This window comes from Diabrotica virgifera, chromosome 8 (assembly GCF_917563875.1).
Source record: "Diabrotica virgifera virgifera chromosome 8, PGI_DIABVI_V3a".
Taxonomy (NCBI): domain Eukaryota; kingdom Metazoa; phylum Arthropoda; class Insecta; order Coleoptera; family Chrysomelidae; genus Diabrotica; species Diabrotica virgifera.
The window spans coordinates 6,499,031-6,523,055 of NC_065450.1; the positions used below are offsets into that span (position 1 = coordinate 6,499,031).

Here is a 24,025-nt window from a genome sequence, read left to right on the forward strand (position 1 = left end):
AAAACAATAAAAGTTGTTTTTTACTGGATTTTTTAATATTATTTTTAACATTCAAAGTCAAATATCTCACTTTTACCTTTTTGAGGCTTGTCATTGTTTCACATTAAGCCCTTCATATATATTAATTCGAGAACTACCTGAAGAGAGACGGCTCATTCACTGCCTTTCATTTTTTCTTAGAAAATACCCGATGTTTACACAAAGTACTTACTAGTGCTTATAGTACGCCATTATAAAATGATTGTCGGTTGTAGTGATGAAGGATGGTTTACCCGGAAATCCGAATTTTATTTACTTTTATTATATTTAGTAGGTACCTACAATTCTGGTAATTCTTTTAAATCCTCTATTGTTAAGAGAATTTACACCTTTACCCATAGTTTTACGATTTTCTAACGGAAATTAACAAGTTATTTTAAATACGCCCCAATTACTTCTACTGATTTGAAATAATAATATAATAAAATAATAATATCAAGAATAATAATATAAAATATTTTATCTGATCAAAGAATATGTTTCCTCGTAAAAAATTTGGAAATAGTACATTGTTTACCGGGTAGGAAAAGCTTAACATTCCTGGACGACTGTGAAGATTGCTAAGTCGAGGCGCAAGCCGAGACTTAGCAACACAGAGTCCAGGAATGTGGCTTTTCCTACGAGGTAAACATACTATTTTTCCGCAAATCGTTTAAAATTCGACAGATATTGATTGATTTAAAAAAAACGCGATAATTTTATTCCCAAATAAATGGTGCTTTGAAATTCCTAATAAAATTACTTGGGTTACTATGGAAACGTATTGAAGTTGAATTGTCAAACTTGACGCTTATAAATTTAATTGCTGGTGTTCTCGAAAGTAAAATGATAAGTGATGATGAAATTTCCATTCCTGGGACTCCTCCAGAGCTGGTTGAGGCAGTGAATACTGCTTCATTAGAATTATTGCCAAAGAAATCAAGAGAAAAGTACGAAAATGCATACAGACGTTTTATGGATTATCGCATGAGTAAAAATACGAGTTCTTTCTCAGAAAATGTTGTAATGGCATACTTCCTAGACCTTTGTTTAAAGATGAAATCTTCAACATTATGGGCCAATTATTCAATGCTGAAGTCAACCCTTGCACTTAAACACAATGTAGATATATCTACATACTCAAAACTTCGTTCTTTATTGAAACGGCAAGCTCAAGGTTATAGGGCAAAGAAATCTAAGATTTTAACGAAGGAAGAAATTGAAAAATTTATCCAGGAAGCTCCAGATAAAGAAAATTTAATGATTAAGGTAATTTACAAGGTTTTAATAGCAATGTGTTTTCTATCATTTATGTAGAACACTAACAACTGTACGGAAATATCATTTCCTTACAGTAAGGAAATGACATTTCCTTACAGTAAGGAAGTCCTGACTTTTTCTTCAAGAAATTTTGACAGGAATGTCAAAATTTCCTGGCGATTTGCGGAAAAACACATTGTAGTGAATTATAATCGAAGATAATTTATAGTGATATTGTTGTTTTATTTTAAATAGGTAGGTAACTATTGGTAACAGTTTTTGTAAAAACCGTGAATAAATTGCATATACATATAAAAGGATTTTATTTGAAAGATAATAAATAAGATTGCCACCCCTCTATAAAAGAACCCCTTAGAATAGAATAGAACAGGAAATTTGTGGTTTCTCGAAATGCGTATTTTTGGAATTTTTTTGCATATATGCGCATATTTCATCAAAATTGATCGCATATAAATCCGCTCCCTAGTCATGAGGAACTGTACATGCTCCTACCTCGTATAGAGGCGGGAATACCAAATGACCATTAAAATGTGTCTGTTCCCATTGTTTAATAATATACAGGGCGAGTTTCGCATTTTGACAGAAATTTGTATTCGTCATAATTTTTGAACGGTAAGGTTGATGTGTCTCTTATTTTAGTCAATCGTTACACTATTACCACCTAATCAACTGATTTATTCAGACTAGAAAAAAATCAGGTCCGGCTTTAAAAAATTAGTTCGTTTGGTTCTTAGAAAAAATTTCACCCTGTATACGCTTTTTGAAAACTTAATATGAATTTTACAAATTAGACAAGTAGGCAATTATGGCATATTTATTTTTTCCCCACACGATTACTTAATTAAAAAAAATCAAATTTGACTATGAATTAAAAGTTTGGTAAAGTGAACCATAGATTTAAAAAAATTAACTTTTATTACAAAAATTAATTTTTTTTAAACAAATATTTAATTTATGGTCTTCGAAAAAATTTCACCCTGTATGTGCTTTTTGAAAACTCTAATATGAATTTTACAAATTATTGTAATTATTGATTCTTATTTTACTTATAAATATAGTAGGTATAAAGAAATGTACTATTTTATTTGTAAATAAGCCACAATTAAAATTAAAAATGAAATTTTATTGATGTTTCGACTTCCACTTCGGAAGTCGTCATTGAAATACAAAATATTAATAAATTAAAAATATATTGTTTGTGTTGCTTAGTAAAAAAAATTCTTCTAAAAATTTAATTTAATCTGGCTTAAACTATATTTCCCAATAAAATAGTAAATTTTTTCCAAAAAGATTCCACAAAGAAACAGCTTCAGAATAATATTAAAGTACAGAGTAAAGTAAAATTATAAAAAATGATTTTTTGTCCTTAAATCTTAACTCCTTTACCAAGCTCCGATGTAAATCAAGTTTCAGTGGCGATAAGTACTTAATTGCTGAATTTATAAAAAGTTATCACAAGTCAATATGATAAATAAAAATAATAACACCAAGTCGGTATCGACAAGGTGTTATAGGCCAGTTCATAGTGCACCAAATTCTGCCTAAATTAGCTTAACATGGGTGAAAAATTATTGCATAGGTTAAACTGGATACCGCTCATGCAATGCCGTTTTATCGAGAATTTTGCTAGCTTGAATATTAAGCTAGCGTGACATCTCTCCTGAAGTGGGGTTAGAGGGTGAAAAATTATTAGGGTGGTAATAAATTAGTTTAACATGGGTGAAAAATTATTGCGTAGGTTAAATTGGATTCCGCTTATGCAATGCCGTTTTATCGAGAATGTTGCTAGCTTGAATATTAATCTAGCGTGACATCTCTCCTGAAGTTATGTTAGGGGGTGAAAAATTATTAGGGTGGTAATAAATTAGTTTAACATGGGTGAAAAATTATTGCATAGGTTAAATTGGATTCCGCTTATGCAATGCCGTTTTATCGAGAATTTTGCTAGCTTGAATATTAAGCTAGCGTGACATCTCTCCTAAAGCGGGGTTAAGGGGTGAAAAATTATTAGGGTGGTAATAAATTAGTTTAACATGGGTGAAAAATTATTGCATAGGTTAAATTTGATTCCGCTCATGCAATGCCGTTTTATCGAGAATTTTGCTAGCTTGAATATTAAGCTAGCGTGACATCTCTCCTGAAGCGGGGTTAAGGGCTGAAAAATTATTAGGGTGGTAATAAATTAGTTTAGCATGGGTGAAAAATTGTTGCATAGGTTAAATTTGATTCCGCTCATGCAATGCCGTTTTATCGAGAATTTTGCTAGCTTGAATGTTAAGCTAGCGTGACATCTCTCCGGAAGCGGGGTTAAGGGGTGAACAATTATTAGGGTTGTAATAAATTAGTTTAACATGGGTGAAAAATTATTGCATAGGTTAAATTGGATTCCGCTCATGCAATGCCGTTTTATCGAGAATTTTGCTAGCTTGAATATTAAGCTAGCGTGACATCTCTCCTGAAGTGGGGTTAAGGGGTGAAAAATTATTAGGGTGGTAATAAATTAGTGAAAAATTGGTGAAAAATTATGGCTTAGGTTAAATTGGGTTTTGCTCATGTGGCCATGCTAGCTTAAGGTACCTAAATAACAACGAACTTGCCTCTTAAAACAAAATAGTCCAGGCTGGGTCGCTTTTGAATTGACTTTCAAAGAATTCAACTTTTTCACTGGTGTCACTTCAAGATGTAACGTTCATCAATAATCATGATATCCACCAGTCACAAATATTGTGCTTATTTTTATATTAACCAAAACTTAAAAACATCCAAAAGTTTTGCTTTTTCGTCCATATTTTGGCCCATAACTCGAGAGACATTGCTTCTATAAAAAATGATATATGTACAATGAAAGTTTCGTTTTCGAATTTTACATAATATTTAGCTAGAAATTGAGAATTTCATGTTTATTGTTTTAAAAAGAGCATTAATTGGAACAAAAGTGAACAAAAATAGAGTTATTCCTTTAAATTTTTTAGACCCTTTAAACATAACTTACGATCTTCATGTTCCACCTAGGAAAACTTTATAATACGACTGAAATGTGTTCTAAATTTTAGTAGGATCTCTCTAATAATTTTTGCGTAATGATTTTGTAATCCGGGGTCCGAGAAAAATTTCAAAATTGTAAAATTAAGCTGGGTCCAAAATAAGCAATTCAAATACATAGTCGACGTTTTTTATACGTATTATAAAGAAAAGCTTATATATCTATCTAAATAAATAAAGTACCAAAATAAAGTACCAAAAGTAAAAATGCTTTAGTTTTGTTATAATAAATTAATTTATGTATAACAAAATAAAACTATGTAGGTATATATTTTTTCCTATATTGGACTTTTTTTAGAAAAACTTACCACGCGTGTAACTTTTAACACTCTATATGTAAATATTCTCATTTAAAAGCTATATAATTCTTTAAATAATTTTTGTTTTAACAAATTATGATTGTTTTTATCGGATGCGGTGGACTGAACGGTTCGAACGGCTTTAATTTCGTTCCTGAACAATATTCATCTGCGATCTTTTTGCGAACGCACGCGATGTTTAGAGCACGAGCGACAGCGAAGCGAGTGCTATACATCGCGTAAGTTCGCAAAAAGTACTTCACGCACAGTTTCATACATTATTTTATCTACGATAAACAAATAAAAACACTGTAACTCTTCGTCACTGGAATTCATTTCTATTCTACAATTTTTAGAACTTTGACATTTACAAATTCCTACTTCTTTCAAACCACAAAACTGTCAAAACTTTTGTTGTAATTTATTGCTCACATGTCATCACCATGACAACGCGAAGGTTAAGGATATTTGATTATATGAAAGTGTGCCAAAAACAGTGCGAAAAAGTAAATCCCATTTAAAATACATTGTATCTTCACGCACACTTTAAATCCTTCACGCACTGCTATGTATAATGACAGTTTTCACAAACTAAAAACTTATACATAACATGACATAGAGTGGATAAAGACTTTTATAATATTAACGTTAGTTTTTTTTTTTGATAATTTTTACTGTGATTTATTTTTTTTTGTAGTGATTATTTCATTCATAGGAGATTCTGACCAATAGAAAGCTACAGAAATAAAAATTAAAGTGATAATTTTTGATAATATCCCGTCAGTCAAGTATATTACGTCAGATGCCCTTCGTTGCTACGAAAAAATACATTCGGTGACATTATTGACAATTAATGTTTTAAACATTATAAAAGTGATGCCTTTCAACCGTCAAATATTTATAACAACTGTGTGTTTAATTGTACTAATTTGTACTTACATAAATAAATTATAATAAAATTTTGGTTTTGAACAGTTTTATTCAGGAAAAAATCGCAGTAAATTGCACTCGATCTCTAAAATTATTATCGAATTTTAGAGCTCTTGTGCAATTACTACTGATAATTTTTTAGTGAACAATGGTAGTGATATAAAAATTGAAGAAGTTATTTTCTTATTTTTTTAATCCGATTTAATATAATTATTATTACTGAAGTTATCACACAACTTTTTTGGCAAAAATCCGAATGTCAACTCTCACGCCCTCCTCAAAACAGATCCACCCTGGTTTAAAGAGCTGCTACTCCTAAAAATTGATAAAAAATTCGAGGTTAAGAGGAACGAAATTTCATAGACTGCATTATAACTTTTCTCCACAAGTACATATAAAAATTTCAAGTACATACAAGTAATCCATATTAAAAAGCAAAAAGCTACCACTAAACAAATATAATCTGACTCTCGACTCCCCCCAAGAGAATTGCTCGTTAACGTAGTTTCATGACGTCACGTGGTCTTTACTGAAGCTCAATGTCGAGGGTGTATATGAAAGCGCCAACTGACGGATAATTAAAAAGAAAATCCTTGAGTTAGAGCACTGCGTTGCGCGTAGGCTACATGTCTAAAACGCTTTTATGTATTCCTGCCATAGAAAAGCAGTGGTGGGTGCTTCATTTTTTATTCTGTTTAGTAGTGTACCCATAAATTATAGAACACAAACTTTCTTCTTTGGTTAACTTGGAAGCACAACCAAGTGATTCTTCTCTCGGTATAAACTGTTATGACATATATAACAGATTCTTCTTCTTAAAGTACCCTCTCCACAATGGAGGTTGGCTACTACAATTGCAAACTCTTCTCTGTCTTCAGCTGTTCTTATTAGCTATTCACAGTTTAGTCCTGTCCATTGTCGGATATTTCTGAGCTACGATAGTCTTTTCCTTCCTAGTCCCCTCTTTTCCTCGATCTTTCCTTTCACTATAAGTTAATTTAATTTCATCATGATTTTTGTAAATATGACGTCTGTCGATAGAACGGATGAATTACGGCTTTGTTTTATTCCTTCATTTGTAGTTATTCATGCGATAATTACTGTACCTGAATATTTAATGAATAATAAATATAATTCGCAACTTTAACTAAATTGCATTACAACCTAGGAACGACACTGTATGTAAATAGAAAAACGATTTTGCGTGGGTGTAGCTCAAGCCTGTAGAAACACTTCAATAGAGCAAAACTGCTATTTTAATTTAAATTCTGAGTTCAATTTAAGACAAGTTAAATCAGGTTTCCGTGAACGAGTAACCCGATTCCTTCAACAATTTTATACCGTTTTTATTTTAAGCACAGAAATTTTCTGTCTGGATTTACTGGGACTCAAGAGGGTAGCAAGATGTTTCTGCGTGGGTGTTTGTAAATGATATATTTACAAGGGCATACGCAAATTCGATCAGACGGATCCTATGTAGGCCTCAATAAGGCAGAGTTGCCATCATAATTCTTGAAAAGGGATGTTTATTTGATAATAATTTTACGATTAGGCATATTGAACATCTAGCTAGGGACTTTATTATTTGTTTTATTGCGTTCACGAAGAAGATAAAATCGATATGTATGCTTGTTGTAGAAGGTTTCTAAGCACTTAAAAATGTCTTTTTAGTAGCTACTATAAAATACCACGCACTTAAAACACTTTTACGAATTATAGAAAACCGTGTATTCCCTCTGTGCGAAAGTACAATGAGTAATAAGCAATTTGGATTTAGAAATGGTCTAGCAAATAGAGAGGCATTATTTTGTATGCGCCTTCTCTTACAAAAAATTTGCGAGTTTCGAAAGAACGTCTGTGTTTGTTTCATCGACTTCAAGAAGGCATTCGACCAAGTACAACACAATACACTTTTCGATTGCCTACGGGCAGCACAATATAAGACTGCTAAAATACTTATATTACAATCAAGTAGCCTCTATCCAAATTGGAGATAGTCATACTGAAAAACTACCCATCAAACGTGGAGTAAGACAGGGTTAGGTTTTGTTACCCAGCCTTTTTAATCTGTACTCTGAAGAAGTATTTAGGGAGGCTTTGGATGACAGACAAGAGGGAGAACGACTAGGTGAATAAGTAATCAACAATATTAGATACGCTGACGATACGTCATTCTTACAGAAAATTTACAAGGAATTCAGACATTCTACTAAGTTAAGCAATTTTTCGGAACGGCCGTAAAATCAATATTTCAAAGACAGAGGCAGGATGACAGTTGGAAAGATTAAAATAGATCAAATCCTGATTTCTCTTAATGGAGAGGATATAGAACGGGTAAACCATGGCAACTGGTTAAATGTAAATTGTGACTCTGATGACGGCATAATAACCAGGATCGAAATATCATGTAAGGTTTTATGACCTGGAAACCACTTTTATGTACCTTACAGAAACCTGTTGATGTATATTCGCAAGAAGGCCTTGAAATGTTATGTGCAGTATATTTTATTGTATGGTTGTGCGACATGGACATTAAAAACCACAATGCTAAACAAATTAGAAGCATTCGAATTGTGGTGCTATCGACGGATCCTAAAGATATCGTGAGTTTCGCATACTTCCAATTAAGATGTTCTTCAAATAATGAATTCAGAACGTCTGCTCATAAAAATCATAAAGATGAGAAAAACAGAATAATTCAGCCATATATTTAGAGGACTTAAGAACCATCTACAATACAAGAAAAAGTGGAGGGAGAGAGAGATGAATTGGTGACAAAAGAAGCTGTCATGGTGCTTGATATTAGACAATGGTGTGGCTCCCTAGTAGAAGAATGATGCTCATGCAGCAGCTGATAGAGAAAAGTTTCAGGAGATTGTAAACATGATGACGGCGGCCAACGTCTGAATACGGACACGGCGCTTAAAGAAAAAGAAGATAAAATATGGCCTATCTGTTACATTACTTGAAAGTAGTTCTTGTTCTCTTAGAGTGTTCTCAGATATTTGATTGATTCATGTCGTGTCATTGTTTTTAGACTTAAAGTTTAGACTAACTAAATCTTCATAGCTTTATTAAGTTACTCTTTTATATAAACAGTAAAAAACCGTATTTGGCATAACTTTTTCAACTCAACTTCTTTTTCAGAGTCCTGCTAATCACCACCAAAAGGAAGTTTTATCTTCTAAACCCAGTCAACATTTAGTAAAAGTATCTTCCCGAAATGGACCACTTACGTCAAAAGCTTCGCTCACGTACTTAAAGGTAAGCAACTTTTTCATAGAAAAAAATGATGTATACAACTCAAATTTAATTGCCATTATGATGCTTGTATTCGATACGACATTCGGAACCATATAAATATTCAAAATGCCTTTGGAAAATCTATTTTCTTTTTTCAATAATGCAATTTTAATTTTGTCATTATCATTTTTGTTCACAAACTTTCCTAAGGCTCTTACTAATCGAATGCAAAAAATGTTGCATGAGCAGACTACGTCGTACACATTCTTCGAGCATTTGGTTGGGTAGATAAAACCAGATAACCAGATATGTGAGCTCCAACGTCGCATAGGATTAAGCTGGGTAGTGTTTGGGAAATTAAACTATGTATTTAAATCGGACCTACCTACTTATATGCCAAAAGAAAAATCTTTGGTCAGTGTGTGTTACATGTTCTCGCTTACGGAGCAGAAACATTAACACTCATAAAACAGCAGTAAAGAAGATTCGCGTGACTCAGAGGGATAAGGGTTCCCAGAAGTCGGGGTCTCTCTCTCTAATGCCGGGATCCAAGAACCAACGCAACGTGGAATGCCATTCTTCGCCTCAATATTTGTGGTTTACAATCTGTGGAATAGAGCAGATTTGTCGGTTTATGGTCGGCGAGTGCAGTCCCTTCATTTGTCGGTAAATCAGCACAGTTCAAAGGTGCTCTCTTTTCTTTTCACTAGTATCTATTTTCTACGTGAAAATATTAGCCGTCGTGAACTGGCGAAGAGGTTCTATACGTTCAGTGGAATCCCAGCTTAAGAGATCTGACCGAATCCTTAACGAAGAGATACGTCGTAGAACACAAACAACAGACGCTTTCGAAAGAATTACGTCACTAAAATGGGATTGAACAGGGCAAATCGCCAGATTATCTGACAACCGCTGGATAACACGTATTGTCGAGTGGAGGTCAAAACAAGAAGCACTACTGAGCAGAAGTCACTCGCCAACCAGAAGAACTGTTATATATTTATTATTGATATACAAAGTTGGGATAAAGTATGGAACCAACTAAATATCTTTGGAATAAAAATACGACGTATCTGACGCCATATTTTGTTACTACTCTCTTTCCGATTTCACCGGAAATACCCTCAACTAATTTAAATAAGACCGCCTGTATATTTTTGCAGATTATAAAAGAACTTCTTATTCCTAATTCCCAAATTTGGTAGAAAACAATTTTTAAAACGAGAAATAAATCACTTTACAGTTAAATAATAAGTCAATTTATTTACTAATACCGATGGGAAGAATAATTTTAGAAATCACTTAAAATCTTCAAAATGCTCGCCGTTCACTTCCTGATAATGTGCAATTGTACAAATGTGCCTATTTTAAATTAGTAAGTCCCTTTTTCCAAAACGTCTATACGTGTTACTGAATACTGTCTGAATAGAGTCAGATAAAAAAGAGGAACGACTGGATAAGATCAAAAACAAAAACGGCAAACTCAAATGATAGTCCAGAGAAATAAGGTTTTTGTCGGGACATTTGAGCAGCCAGGTTGCAAATGGGTTTCCTAGGTACTATATACCTACCTAATACATTATAAATACAAAAATGCCCGTCACAGTTCGGACGAGAATTTTAGTTATTAACAAATTGTTTATTAACAATTTGTTTATCCCAAAGAGCTTTTTTCTCAACGTTATTGTTCAGAAAATAGTAATGATATGTGGAAACCACATGAAAGAAGAATACTTATCTTTTCAAAGTATTTAGCAAAATCAATAAATAGTCATATTTATAGTCATATTTCCGAAAACATTTTAATAAAGTAGTCATTTTTGGCTTACAAATAATTTGAATAGATTAGTTAATATCTACTGTAGAGTAAATCTAATTTTGTATTTCAAAAGCTGGTATTTTTAAACGAATTTTCAAAAGAATACTTTTCACCTAGGTTACTTACGGTCAAAGTTAGCCACTTTTATTATTTAATTCACAGTTACTTCTATATACTTAAAATTCTCCTGTAACAGTGTTAGTTACCATACTTCTCCGAAACGGCTTGACCGATTTTTATGAAATCTTACACGTATATCCAATATAACTGAGGTTAGGTTATAATCTATTTTTCATACCCGTAAGTTATAACGGGGGTTGCCCCCCTGACATTTTTTAATTTTTTTGGACAAAATTATCTATCTTAATTTTATATGATGTAGAATTGAAAATATATACCAACATTAATTTTCACTCGTCTATCACCAACCCCTATTTTTTTATAGCCTATATATACAGTGTGTCCACGGTTGGGGTGCACAAAACGAAAAATTTGTTTATTTTCAATTTTAGCGAAAAATTTCATGGCTGATAAAAAGTTTTGCTTGTTTTAAAAGCCATTAAAACAAAATTAAATTCAAGTTTTTCAAATCATGCTTAATTTTGTAGCCAATTTTATGTAAATCCCTATAAATACTGTGTTAGTTACCATACTTCTCCGAAACAGCTTGACCGATTTTTATGAAATCTTACACGTATATCCAATATACTGAGGTCAGGTTATAATGTATTTTTCATACCCGTAAGTTATAACGGGAATTGCCCCCTGACATTTTTTTATTTTTTTGGACAAAATTATCTTTCTTAATTTTATATGATGTAGAATTGAAAAATATATACCACCATTAATTTTCACTCGTCTATCATTAACCCCTATTTTTTTATAGCCTATATATTAGGGTGGTCCAAAAAACTCAAGTTTTTTTTAGAGACCTAGGGACCCTCCCATTTTGTTATATCTAATAAAAGAATAATCTATGCCAAATCTTAACACTCTAGAACAAATGGAAGGCGGTGCTCAACAACATTTAGTTTTCATAAATTTCCGTAAAACACTTAAGTTTAGAAAAAAGTTAAACAAAGTTTTAGACGGCAAAAGCGAGGACGTTTATGAACCAAAGGCTAAGAAGAGCCTTTTGACATGAATGTGGCAGCGGCTTTAGACAGGAATAAAGTTTCCGATCGTGATGTTGTAAGGCTTATCATTCCTATTGCTGTCGCACTTAGACATGATCCTGCGGAATTACCGCTTTCAAGAAGTTCTGTAAAAAGGAAACGAGAAGCAGCCAGACAGAATTTTTTGACAGAGATTTAATCAAACTTAGACATCAAAGAACCAATTGTTGTTCATTGGGACAGCTGTCCTGCCCGACATTTTAGGTTCACAAAAGGTAGATAGACTACCAGTGCTAGTTTCCTATGCTGATGGAAATGGGAAACTACTGGGGGTGCCAAAATTGGCTAGTGGAACAGGTTTGAACACCGGAGATGCAGTACTTAAAACTCTTAAACTCTTAAAACATGGGATCTCGATGATAAAGTCATTGGTATGGGCTTTGACACAACAGCCGACAATACTGGTCTTAAGAGTGGTGCATGCACTTTCCTTGAAAATAATCTGAATGAAGAACTTCTATGGTTGCTTTGTCGCCATCACATAATGGAAATCATTTTGAGCAAAGTATTTGCATTATGTTTGGGACCATCAAGCTCTCCTGAAATTCCCATATTTAGAAGGTTGATGGAATCATGGAATGCAGTTGATCGATCAGATTACACACCATTAATTTTTCTCCCTGGAGAAGCTGAGTTAAAAAACAGTGCTATCGAGTCCTTGCTACATCATCTTCGTAAGAAAGACCAGCCTCGAGATGACTACCTCAAACTTATTGAACTGATGCTGTTGGTGTTGGGACAATCAATGGGAAAAATTCACTGAAGAGCACCTGGGCCTATACACCACGCTCGGCGGATGGCTAAGCTTATTTATGCATATAACCTTTTCCTAGGTCAAGGAGTTTACCATCTCACAAACAAGAAGAAAAAAAACTTGGACATATTTATCCGTTTCGGTGCACTTTTGTTTGTGAAAAACGGGTTGAGGCTCCAATCAGCGCCAATGCAGCATTCAACGACCTAATTTTTTGCAAAGAGGCTGGGAAATACAGCGTCAGTGATGAAGATATAGCTAAAACTATCAAAAAAGCCTTGCAGCCACATTTGCGGTACCTATCTGACGAAATGGACGGGTTATCACTTTTTTCCAATAAAGTGAGCCTTGAAAACAAAGCGAGCATAGTGAATAAGATGTCTGTCCCGGCACCGCCAAGGATGATTAGAGGAAATGCCGATTTCCTAAGTGATGAATGTGAATTGGCCGATTTTGCTAATACCAGAACGATGTTGTTGTTTACTAAGCTAAACATTATGCTTTAAACAATCATTTAAGTGAATGGGAACAGGACCCTGAGTTTAAAGAGGCAAAAAATACAGTAAATAAAATCAAAGTGGTCAATGACATCGCAGAAAGAGGTGTAAAACTATTTTAAGATTTTGACAAACTCGTAACAAATGATGAGGACGAAAAACAGCTGTTACTGCAGATTGTAGAGGCTAATCGAAAACAAGTCCTGACTAAGCCAACAAAGAAGGCCGTTTTAGAAAGCCTACAGAAATCATCCATTTCCAAAGACAAAATTTAAAGAGTTCAGTTTTATTATGGTCTTCACTATAAAATATACTTATTTTAAACATGGGTTCCAATGTAAAATAAACAAATAAATTAAGTTTTTGTATCCTAACATGTCTTGTAATTTTTTTAAAAATCGATAAAAATATTCCCGTTTTCATTATTTAAACAGTATTGAGCACTTCCTTCCAAGTGACTTATGGCTTTCATATTTTGGTTCGTTACTTCTTTTATCAATTAGAAAAGAATTGGAGGGTCCCTTGGCTTTTACATTCAACTTGAGTTTTTCACATAAGATCTTGAACCACCCTACTATATATACAGTGTGTCCACGGTTGGGGTGCCCAAACGAAAAACTTTTTTATTTTCAATTTTAGCGAAAAATTTCATGGCTGATAAAAAGTTTTGCTTGTTTTAAAAGCCATTAAAACAAAATAAAATTCAAGTTTTTCAAATCATGCTTAATTTTGTAGCCAATTTTATGTAAATCCCTATAATAGTCCTGTCGCCAGGGGGGGTACAACGGCCTCCTTAATTCAGATGGACTTACCCAAGTTTTTTTTTATATATTTTGACCCGCAGAATACGAATTTTTTGGGTAACAGTTGATCCGGATGTCGATAAGATTGTTATAGACAAAGAACTTGAGGAATTACATAACAGCGATTTCTCGCAAAACAAAACATCTTTTTGTATTTTTTGGGTCATTTTAAGCAAAAAATATTCCTACAAGTTTTTTCGTAGAATGCATAATTTTCGAGATAACCGCGGTTGAACTTTCAAAAAATCGAAAAATTGTAATTTTTGAACCCGAATAACTTTTGATTAAAAAATAAAGTAGCAATTCTGCTTACCGCATTTGAAAGTTTAAGTCTAATTATATCGGTTTTGATTATTTGCATTGCTAGAAATTTATTATTTTATTGTTAAACAAAGCTATAAACACCTAGTATGTGAGTGGTGTTTTCAATGATTTCTCATTTAAAATCGAACGAGTAGGTAGAGTAGCTACGAGTGCAAGCGAGGCAATTTCTACGTAGCATGCGTTAAAACGCATGTATTAGGCACGGGAAACATTATGTGTTTATAGATTAGTTTAACAATAAAAAAATTAATTTTTAGCAATGCAAATAATCAAAACCGATTTAATTTGACTTAAACTTTCAAATGCTGTAAGCAGAATTGCTACTTTATTTTTTAATCAAAAGTTATTCGGGTTCAAAAATTGCAATTTTTCGATTTTTTGAAAGTTCAACCGCGGCTATCTCGAAAACTATGCATTCCACGAAAAAACTTGTAGGAATATTTTTTGCTTAGAATGACCCAAAAAATACAAAAAGATGTTTTGTTTTGCGAGAAATTGCTGTTATGTAATTCCTCAAGTTCTTTGTCTATAACAATCTTATCGACATCCGGATCAACTGTTACCCAAAAAATTCGTATTCTACGGGTCAAAATATATAAAAAAAACTTGGGTAGGTCCATCTGAATTAAGGAGGCCGTTGTACCCCCCCTGGCGACAGGACTATAAATTTTTGCACTAAGTTCGAAATTGTAACAATAATAACTTGGGAGAACAACCATTTCGCTTCTTTGGATTATGAAACCAAACTTTCTCGTTCTCCTTGAAACATCAAATTATTTAATAATTAAATAATTATTAATCCAATAAATTTAACAATAAAATTGACCACAAGATAAATTCTTTTTTAAACGCTTAACATTGTCAAAAAAAATGACAATTCGCAAATTATTTATCGGAGTTGACAGTTACTAAGGTACATTGTAGCTTGGCAACACTAGATTATTGTTACGATTTCGAACTTAGTGCAAAAATTTATAGGGATTTACATAAAATTGACTACAAAATTAAGCAGGATTTGTAAAGCTTGAATTTTATTTCCTTTTATGGGGTTTTCGAACAAGCAAAACTTTTTATCAAGAATGACATTTTTCGTTAAAATTGAAAATAAAAAAGTTTCTCCTCTTGGGCACCCTAATCGTGGACACACTGTAGATATATAATCTATATATTTACATCTATAAAATTCTCCTGGCACAGTGTTAGTTGCCATACTCCTCCTAGACCGCTTGAACGATTTTTATGAAATTATAATATAATGAATATTCGGTAGGTCTTAGAATCGGTAGTAATCTACTTTTCATATCCCTGAGTAATAACGGGGGTTCCCCCTAACATTTTATAATGTTAGGTGGGGATATGTTTACATAACGTACTCTACAAGACTACGAATACATAAAAATTAAAAAAATTACGATCAAATCCGTCAACAGGCTCCGGAGATATTAATCGCAGCATATGTTTGAAGAACATGGACGTTCACAAAAGCGAATATGGACAGAATTGCGAAAACACAAAGAGCAATGGAAAGACAAATGATCAACGTAAGACTGTCAGATCCTGGAGTAAGGAAAGGATCTGACAGTCTTACGTCTAAAGGATTAAAGGAAAGGATAGAGTAAATAAGGAATTCCTGGGTAAGAAATATCACAAAAGTTAAAGATGCTACTCGTCAAACAGCTAAACTAAAATGTAAATTCGCGGGTCATACGATTAGACAAAAAGACGAAAGATGGAATAAAATTATTACAGAGTGGAGACCATGGACATATAAATGAAAGAGAGGGAGACCACAGATGAGATGGGTAGATGACCTAAAACACCAAGCCGGCTCAAAATGGATGCACATGGCTCAAGATAGAGAAAGATGGAGGAGCGAAGGGGAGGCCTATGTCCAATATTGGATGTCGCAAGGCTAATAGAATAGAAATAGAATATGTTTGAAGAATCAATTTCATTTTTTGAGTGCACGGATTTTAATAATTCCCTCCACCGACCACGAATCGATTTCGTTAGGACGTCAGTTTTAAAGCTTTATTAGCCACTCTGTTGAAATTCAAAGTTTATTCAAACTTTTATCCATAAACTATATACCTTGAACTTCAAAATGGCGGTAGTAAGGTTGCTTAATTGTTATAAACAAAGTAGCTGTGAATTAAATAAAAAAAGTGGCTAACTTTGACCGTAATTATTCTAGGCGAAGAGTTTTTTTTAAATCCATGTAAAAATACAATTACAAATCCCAAAGTAGTTTTAGTCTACAGTCAATATTCACAAAGTTATAACTTGTTTATAAGCCAAAAATGACCCTACTTTAGTAAAATGTTTTCGGAATCATAAAAATTACTTTTTAATGATTTTTTTAAATACGTTGAAAATATAACTATTCTTCTTCCATGTGGTTTCCACATAATTGCTATATCATTCTTATTTTCTGAACAATAACGTTGCAAAAAACTTTTTGGGAAAAACAAATTGAATAAAATTTAAACCAATTGACGAATCATCTTGAAATTTTTTGTGCATTATAGGGACTGTTTGACCGTTTGACTGTTTTTGTATTAAGAGCAAACAGTAGCGATCAACAGGTAGGAAAAACGCGTTCCAAGATTGCGGCTGTAATTTTGAATATTTTTGAGGAAGAATGACGGTACAGAGCCCAATTTGAAAAATATATTAGTATGTGGAAATTACTCTGTAATTAAATACAATATTAAAAAAACGAGCCTGTACCGCCATTAAGAAGAACAAAAAATACACTTTCTTCAAATAATTTTTTTTAATATTGTAGTTAATTGCAGAGTAATTTCCACATAATAATATATTTTTTAAATTTAGCTCTGTACCGCCATTCTCTATTATATTACGTATACGTGTGCCAAATATCTCGAAAAAATATTCAAAATTACAGCCGCAATCTTGGACCGCGTTTTTGCTACCAGAAGATCGCTACTGTTCCCTCTTAAGTATGTAGTACCCAAAAAACCCATTTGCAACCTGGCTACCCAAGTGTCCCGAACATGGTATATTTTTGCCATATTTCCCTGGCGTATCAAGCTTCGCAGGCCACACTTCTAGACAAAAAGGCTAAAGTACTGTTTAGACAATTTAGACAATTTATTGTGACGATAAATTGCTACGATTTATTGACGCCGTGATATATTGTCGCCATTGATTATAAACTGAAACAACTCGATCGTTACAATGAATTGATGCAATCCGATACCAACTCCAATCCAACTCCAATTCCGATAAATCGCTGCGATGCGATGTACCGTTTACACACAACGATAAATTGAAACAACTCGATTGATATCGATAAATTGCTCGGATTTATTGCGGTGTCTAAACGCTGCCTTACGTTGCAACGTCACAATACAATATTGGAGACCTTACAAAGGTAATCGACCAAGGGGAATACCACAGATGAGATAGGTAGATGATATAAAAAGATTAGCGGTAACAAATTGGAAGTATGTTGCTCAAGATAAAGATCGATGGAAGGAGTTGGGAGAGGCCTATGTCCTAGAGTGGACTACAGAAGGCTAAGAAAAAGGAGACAGTATCAAATTAATTTGAATTTCAGGCGCACAAAAATTAAAAAACTTGCAGACTGATTAAAAAATTATTTTTGAAAATTTCAAGTCATTTTGCAAAAAAAATGTTTATTATGTAATTCAGGGTAATTTAGTTAGGGCTTAAAAACACATTTACAAATCAACAATCACTACCATGTCTATCTATTGAACGACATTCAGAATATGGGTTTTGTTTACTTATTTATTATAGTCTTCATTGAGGAGATGTGTTCTAACTGTCTAGACAGTTGATTAAAGTGAAAAGCTTATCTTTATGGGCTACAAATTAAGGATAAAGGGATGTCAAAAGTCCATTATTGATTGTAAAATGGTGTGAGCAGTAATTGTCAATACGACAATCTTTATCTGACGTATTTTCGACAATATCAGTATCTAAAATTTTGATGGATATTTTGCAGTATACAGAAAGCTTTTGTTATTTTAAAATCCTTTGTTATTATCTTTTATGCGTAACCAGACATCTCGTAACGCAACAGTTCGTAACCGGACAACTGGCAACGGACAATTCGTAACAGCGAGAGTTCGTAACGGCGACAGTTCGTAACTATACAAATTCGTAATGTCAAAATTGAATTATTCTGTTTATTTTTGTTAACGTGGAAACTAACTGTTATTACAGTTATAATTAAAAATATGTTTATGAATTTAACGAATCCGTACCGGGATAAACATGTTTAACACATTTTATGTTTCGTGTTTCATAATATATTAAAAGTCTTTAAACACAAACAAATATTTAAATACATACAAACTTTTAACAATATTTTTAAAAGTTTATCATCCCTCTTATTGTTCCTTAAATTTGCATATACCTAGACAAACGAATAATAAAGTAATTCGTGAAATATTTAAGCCAACAACCGTCTTTAGACATTCCCAATTTTCTAGTAAACATTTTGTAAAGGAAATATTATAATTACCTGTTATTATAATAAACCTTGTGATTGGTTATAGCGTTGGGGTATTCATTCAACGGTTATAGTTGATACGAGGGATGGCTTTTAATATGTACTTTAATACTTGGTTTAAATACTTTATTCTACAAACGTATTAAAAATGCAACTCCATAGGAGCGTTAAAAATGTTCCTTTAAAGTATTAGTGCTTTAAAATTTTAAGGCACTGCAGTTAAAATTGAAATGTCCAATTTTGAAAACAAACGTCAAAATATTTTTTATATTTTATTTATTAACATTAATATTAACAGTACAACTTGCGCAATTTGAAAAATGTTTTTTCTACGGCCGTGCTAAAAGAGCCACTTTCACGCACGCATTTCGTTTTCGGAAGTTGCACTTTCCCGCACGGCGTGCGTGAAAGTAAATTTTCCCGCACGGCGTGCGGGAAAGTAAAATACCTTGTAATATGGCATTATAATTATTATAATACATGCAATCAACTAATATTTAGATATTATTTACTAATTTATTTCAAATGTATCTTATTATGTTCATGTTTTAATGAAATTAGCGCAATTATTTCATTCATAGGAGATTCTGACCAATAGAGAGCTACAGAAATCTGAATTAAATCGATAATTTTTGATAATCTCCCGTCGTTAAGTATATTACGTCAGATGCCCTTCGTTGCTACGAAAAAATACATTCAGTGACATTAATGACAATTAATGTTTTAAAAATTATAAAAGTGATGACTTTCAATCGTCAAATATTTATAAAAACTGTGTGTTTAATGGTACTTACATAAATAAATTACAATAAAATTTTGGTTTTGAACAGTTTTATTCATGAAATAATCGCAACAAATTGCACTCGACCTCTGAAATTAATATAGAATTTTTGCTCTCGTGACACTTTGACATAATTTCACCCGCCTTCGGCTCGTGAAATTAAAACTGTCAAAGTGTCACTCGGGAAAAATTCAATAATTTCAGAGCTCTTGTACAATTATTACTGATTATTTCATTCATAGGAGATTCTGACCAATAGAAAGCTACAGACATGCAAATTAAGGTAATAATTTTTGATAATCTCCCGTCGTTAAGCATATTACGTCAGATGCCCTTCGTTGCTACGAAAAAATACATTCAGTGACATTAATGACAAATGTTTTAAAAATTATAAAAGTGATGACTTTCAACCGTCAAATACATATTTATAACAACTGTGTGTTTAATTTCACTAATTGGTACTTACATATATAAATTACAATAAAATTTTGGTTTTGAACAGTTTTATTCATGAAATAATCGCAACAAATTGCACTTGAACTCTAAAATTAATATAGAATTTTAGAGCTCTTGTGCAATTACTACTGATAATTTGATGAAATAAAATTATTTTGACATAATATTTAAAAGTCAGATCAGTAGACAATTACAATGGTTTTGAATCGTCGTCATGGAAACCAATATCGTCGTCGTGGTAAACCATTATATTGAAAGTTTGGTTTTGACAACCTTGTCAAAGAATTAGTTTGTCTATTTTCACTTCTAAATAAAAATTGACATAACTCTATTTTTTGTGGCTCTTTTCCAAACGTACGGCCCTAGAAAAAGTATTGTTCCTAACTCATGCGGAAAGTGTCTTCCCCGCACTCGACTGCTTGTCCGAACTCCGCTATAGCGTCGTCCCCTATAGTCTCGTGCGTGGAAGTATCACTTTCCGCACTAGTTAAGAAAATAACTATTTTAGAAGGTTTTTTAAAGTTTAATTTAAACTGTATTATTGCATTTTTAACACGTTTGTAGAAAAAAACTATGAAAATTTGTTAGAATATACAACAATAAAAGTAGATGTTATTCTATAGTTGTTATGATTTCCGTATTGACAGTATAGGCAGTTTTGATGTAATGGCAAGAAAAATATAAAAATGGAATGTCAGTCAAGTTCAAGTAAAAGTTTTTGTAGGTATTGTCCTGTAATTGAAAATGAATAAATTATAATTATTGATATATAAGACGTTTGTAGAAAAAATATTGTATGATATACGTGTTAAAATTACATTTTTAAGGCACTCATGTGAATTGCAGAATTCGCTTCGCTCATTCTGCAAACCTTCACATGCGTGCCTTAAAATTGTATTTAGTGCAGTCACTGAAGGTGGCTATTAGCTATTACCTCCGAATTCGTTGAACCTCCATCGATCTGCATGAAAATTGGTGAGTGGTTAGAGGATATCTCAAGGAACCAAGGTGACATGGTGCCAACTTTTATCCTAGGGGTGGATGCACCCCTCTCGGGGGTGAAAATTATTTTATTAAAAATAACCCCACAATTCGATAGAGAGACAAATTATAAGCAAAATTTGTTATATAAAGTTATTAAAATAAATCAAAACTTTTTGAGTTATTAAAGATCAAAGATTTTAATTTTTCATGAGAAAAATGCATGTTTTTAACCGATTTTTCATAAATAACTCAAAAATTATGTTTTTTCAAAAAAGTTATTATCAAAACTGAGGCTAATAAAAAATCAAATAAACTCCTTACTAGAAAAACCTTTCAATGTTAACTAAAAGTGAGTTATAGGTAATTGAATGTATATTTTTCTTTCGTCGAGTACCCAAATCTAAGTATTCAAGCTTAAGTACCGGGAAAATACCGGGCAAAGTTCTTAGAAATATCTATCAAATAAGCCCTCGAACAAGTTGATAGCATTAAAATATATGCACCAAAAATGTTTAAAAATTTATCTTTTAAAAATTTTTACAAAAAATGTTATTTTTTTGTAAATAACTCCGTTAATTTTTAAGATATCAGGTTCACCTAACAACTAATTAAAAGTTGATTCCAAGAGCTATTAAAAAACGTCGAATTTAGTCTTTTAAACCTCTTACTTTTTTAAAAATAAAATTTTTTCTTCTTCTTCTTTTTGTGGAATTTATGGCTTGGGGGAGAGCCAATTAGCTTTAATAATTGTTAGAAATAATATTTCTAACATAGCAAGTAAATAAAAATATTAAAATTGTTGTAAATTCGTATTGTGAGATAAAATCTAACACGCGACTGCTCCCGGGTTTTAAAGACGTACATTTGATTTTGATTTTTTTAACAATCATAAAAAGTGAAAACACATTTTTGACTATAAAATGTTTTTATACATTTTAGAGAAAAATTGTTAAAATAAAAGGAATTACTTAAGTAATCTGAAGTTAACTAAGCGACTAGCTTACTTAACTAGCTTACTTAAGTAATCTGAAGTTAACTATTTGCGAGTTTCTAATTCATAAAAAATTAATCGAAATAATTGCAAAACATCTAGATTTTTGCAGTAATTTATAAATAATGTTAATGTTTTATTATCATATAATATAATAAATATGTTAATATCATATAATCATATATTATAATAATCATCTTCTTCTTCAGCCTTAATTAATGCAACTTTGGACATATGCCTTCCCCAATTCAATTCAGTGTTTTCTATTTTGCGCCATTTCCTTCCAGTTGTATAATAATCATAAGAAGTGAAAAATTAATTTTTAATGTTGTTCTGAAGCTATTTTCTTGTGGCATTTTTATAATGAAGTATTTTCAATGGGAAATAAGCCACAATTTTACCAAAAAAATGAATTTATTAACGTTACGACGCCCAAGTCGGGTGTCGTTGTCAAAATACAAAATAAGTCGAAACGTTAATAAATTCATTTTTTTGGTAAAATTGTGGCTTATTTCCCATTGAAAATACTTTATTAATTTTTAGATACATACAAAAAGTTTTTTTTTATAAATTTTAGAGGAAAATGATTCAAATAAAAGTAAATAAGTAATATTTTAATTAAGCTCTTTAATTTGCGAGTTACTAATTCATAAACAATTAACATTTCGTGCGTTGCAATTTGAGACTGGAAGCCGGGGATTATTCTAGTTCAGTCAGAGAGGGCTGCATATGCACTCCCTGACGAGAGACTGATAAGTCTCGAAACCGGTAGAGGTGCTTGCGGCACTCTCTGATTGAACTAAAACATAATACAGCTGTAGTTTCATATTGCAACGAAATTGAAAATGGTTATTCATTTTTAGTTTGCATTTTTACTCCAATTGGAGTACGGGGGATCCATTTTCGTTGGAACTTTGCCGCGCTGAGCAGATGGGACGTGAATTATAAATTGTAAAATTCCCTCATCTTCTTTAGTCTCAGCATCCGTTGTGGCTTGCATTTTTAGAAACCTCGGAGGTGTAACCGGAAAATTGTCCTCATAGTTTTAATCTGGTGGAATGTAAAATAAATAATACCAAATTTCTTGTAAAAGGTATATATTAAAATACCCTAAATAAGGGTCACAATACAAAACGTTTTCGGATTAAGGAATCGATCATCAGTGTTTAAAAGCCCTAAAATTAAGTATAACCTAATTAGATGAGATAAAAGTTAAAATTGACAGAGGTTTTCAAGAACAAGAGGCCATACTTACAAAATTTGCATGCCTGAGCCACCAAAATGTATAGGGTAAAAACCCTTTAAATGTAAATAATAAAGTTATTTTACATATTTATATAAAATTCATCGGATGTTATAGATAAACCTGGATGTTACCCAGGGCAACACAGGACTCTCCCCACGTGGTTGGAACTTTTTTTGGAGAAAACCTCACATATTGGATTTCAATGGCCAACTGACAAGTGAATTCAAGAGCAACCCAAAATGACATCAAGAACTGTCAATGTAACCTAGTTGTAATATTACTTCAGCCACAACGTTAAAGATTAATTTAAATGTTTTAAGATAAAAAACAGTATCAAATTTACAAATAATAAAAATAAAAGATGTTCACAAAATATGAAAGATTTTTTTTTCTTAAAATAATGCATTAATTAAGTATTCAAAATAGGGAAATGAAATGTTTACGTTACAGGAAGTTATGCAGTCAACAATACCAATAGGTGTTGTATTAGTGGTATGAAATTGTCAATACGATTAGACAAATAATGGTAAAGGCCTTATACTAGGAACACAAAATAAGTGTACATATGTGTACGATTTTAAGAGTATTGATGAAATGATAATTGTTTAATGACTGATAACTTTCTTGGTAGTCGACCCAACATAAATTGTATAATGATAGAAAAAGTGATATGATAATTGTAAAAATACTGTTTTGTTTTTATCTGATTGAAAATGAGACTAAAGTAACTTGATGAAAATGAGTCCTCCAGAGACCCGACATCAAATTGGTTAAAAATGAAATGATTGTAAAATATGGGGGGGAGTAGGACGGTATGAGAAGTCTGACAGAGTATGTTGTGATATTGGACCATGGAAGATGTGTAGTGTGTTGTTATG

The 24,025-nt window shown here is 32.3% G+C and overlaps 1 protein-coding gene across 1 annotated transcript in view; it reads left to right on the top strand.

The window, feature by feature from the left end:
* LOC114336260 (dual specificity tyrosine-phosphorylation-regulated kinase 2) overlaps positions 1-24,025 on the top strand; it is a 633,699-nt gene that overhangs the window by 404,247 nt on the left and 205,427 nt on the right. Inside the window, exon 2 of the mRNA XM_050658156.1 lies at positions 8,718-8,834. Within this exon, the coding sequence (XP_050514113.1) occupies positions 8,718-8,834 (117 nt within the window). The remainder of the gene's footprint in view (positions 1-8,717; positions 8,835-24,025) is intronic.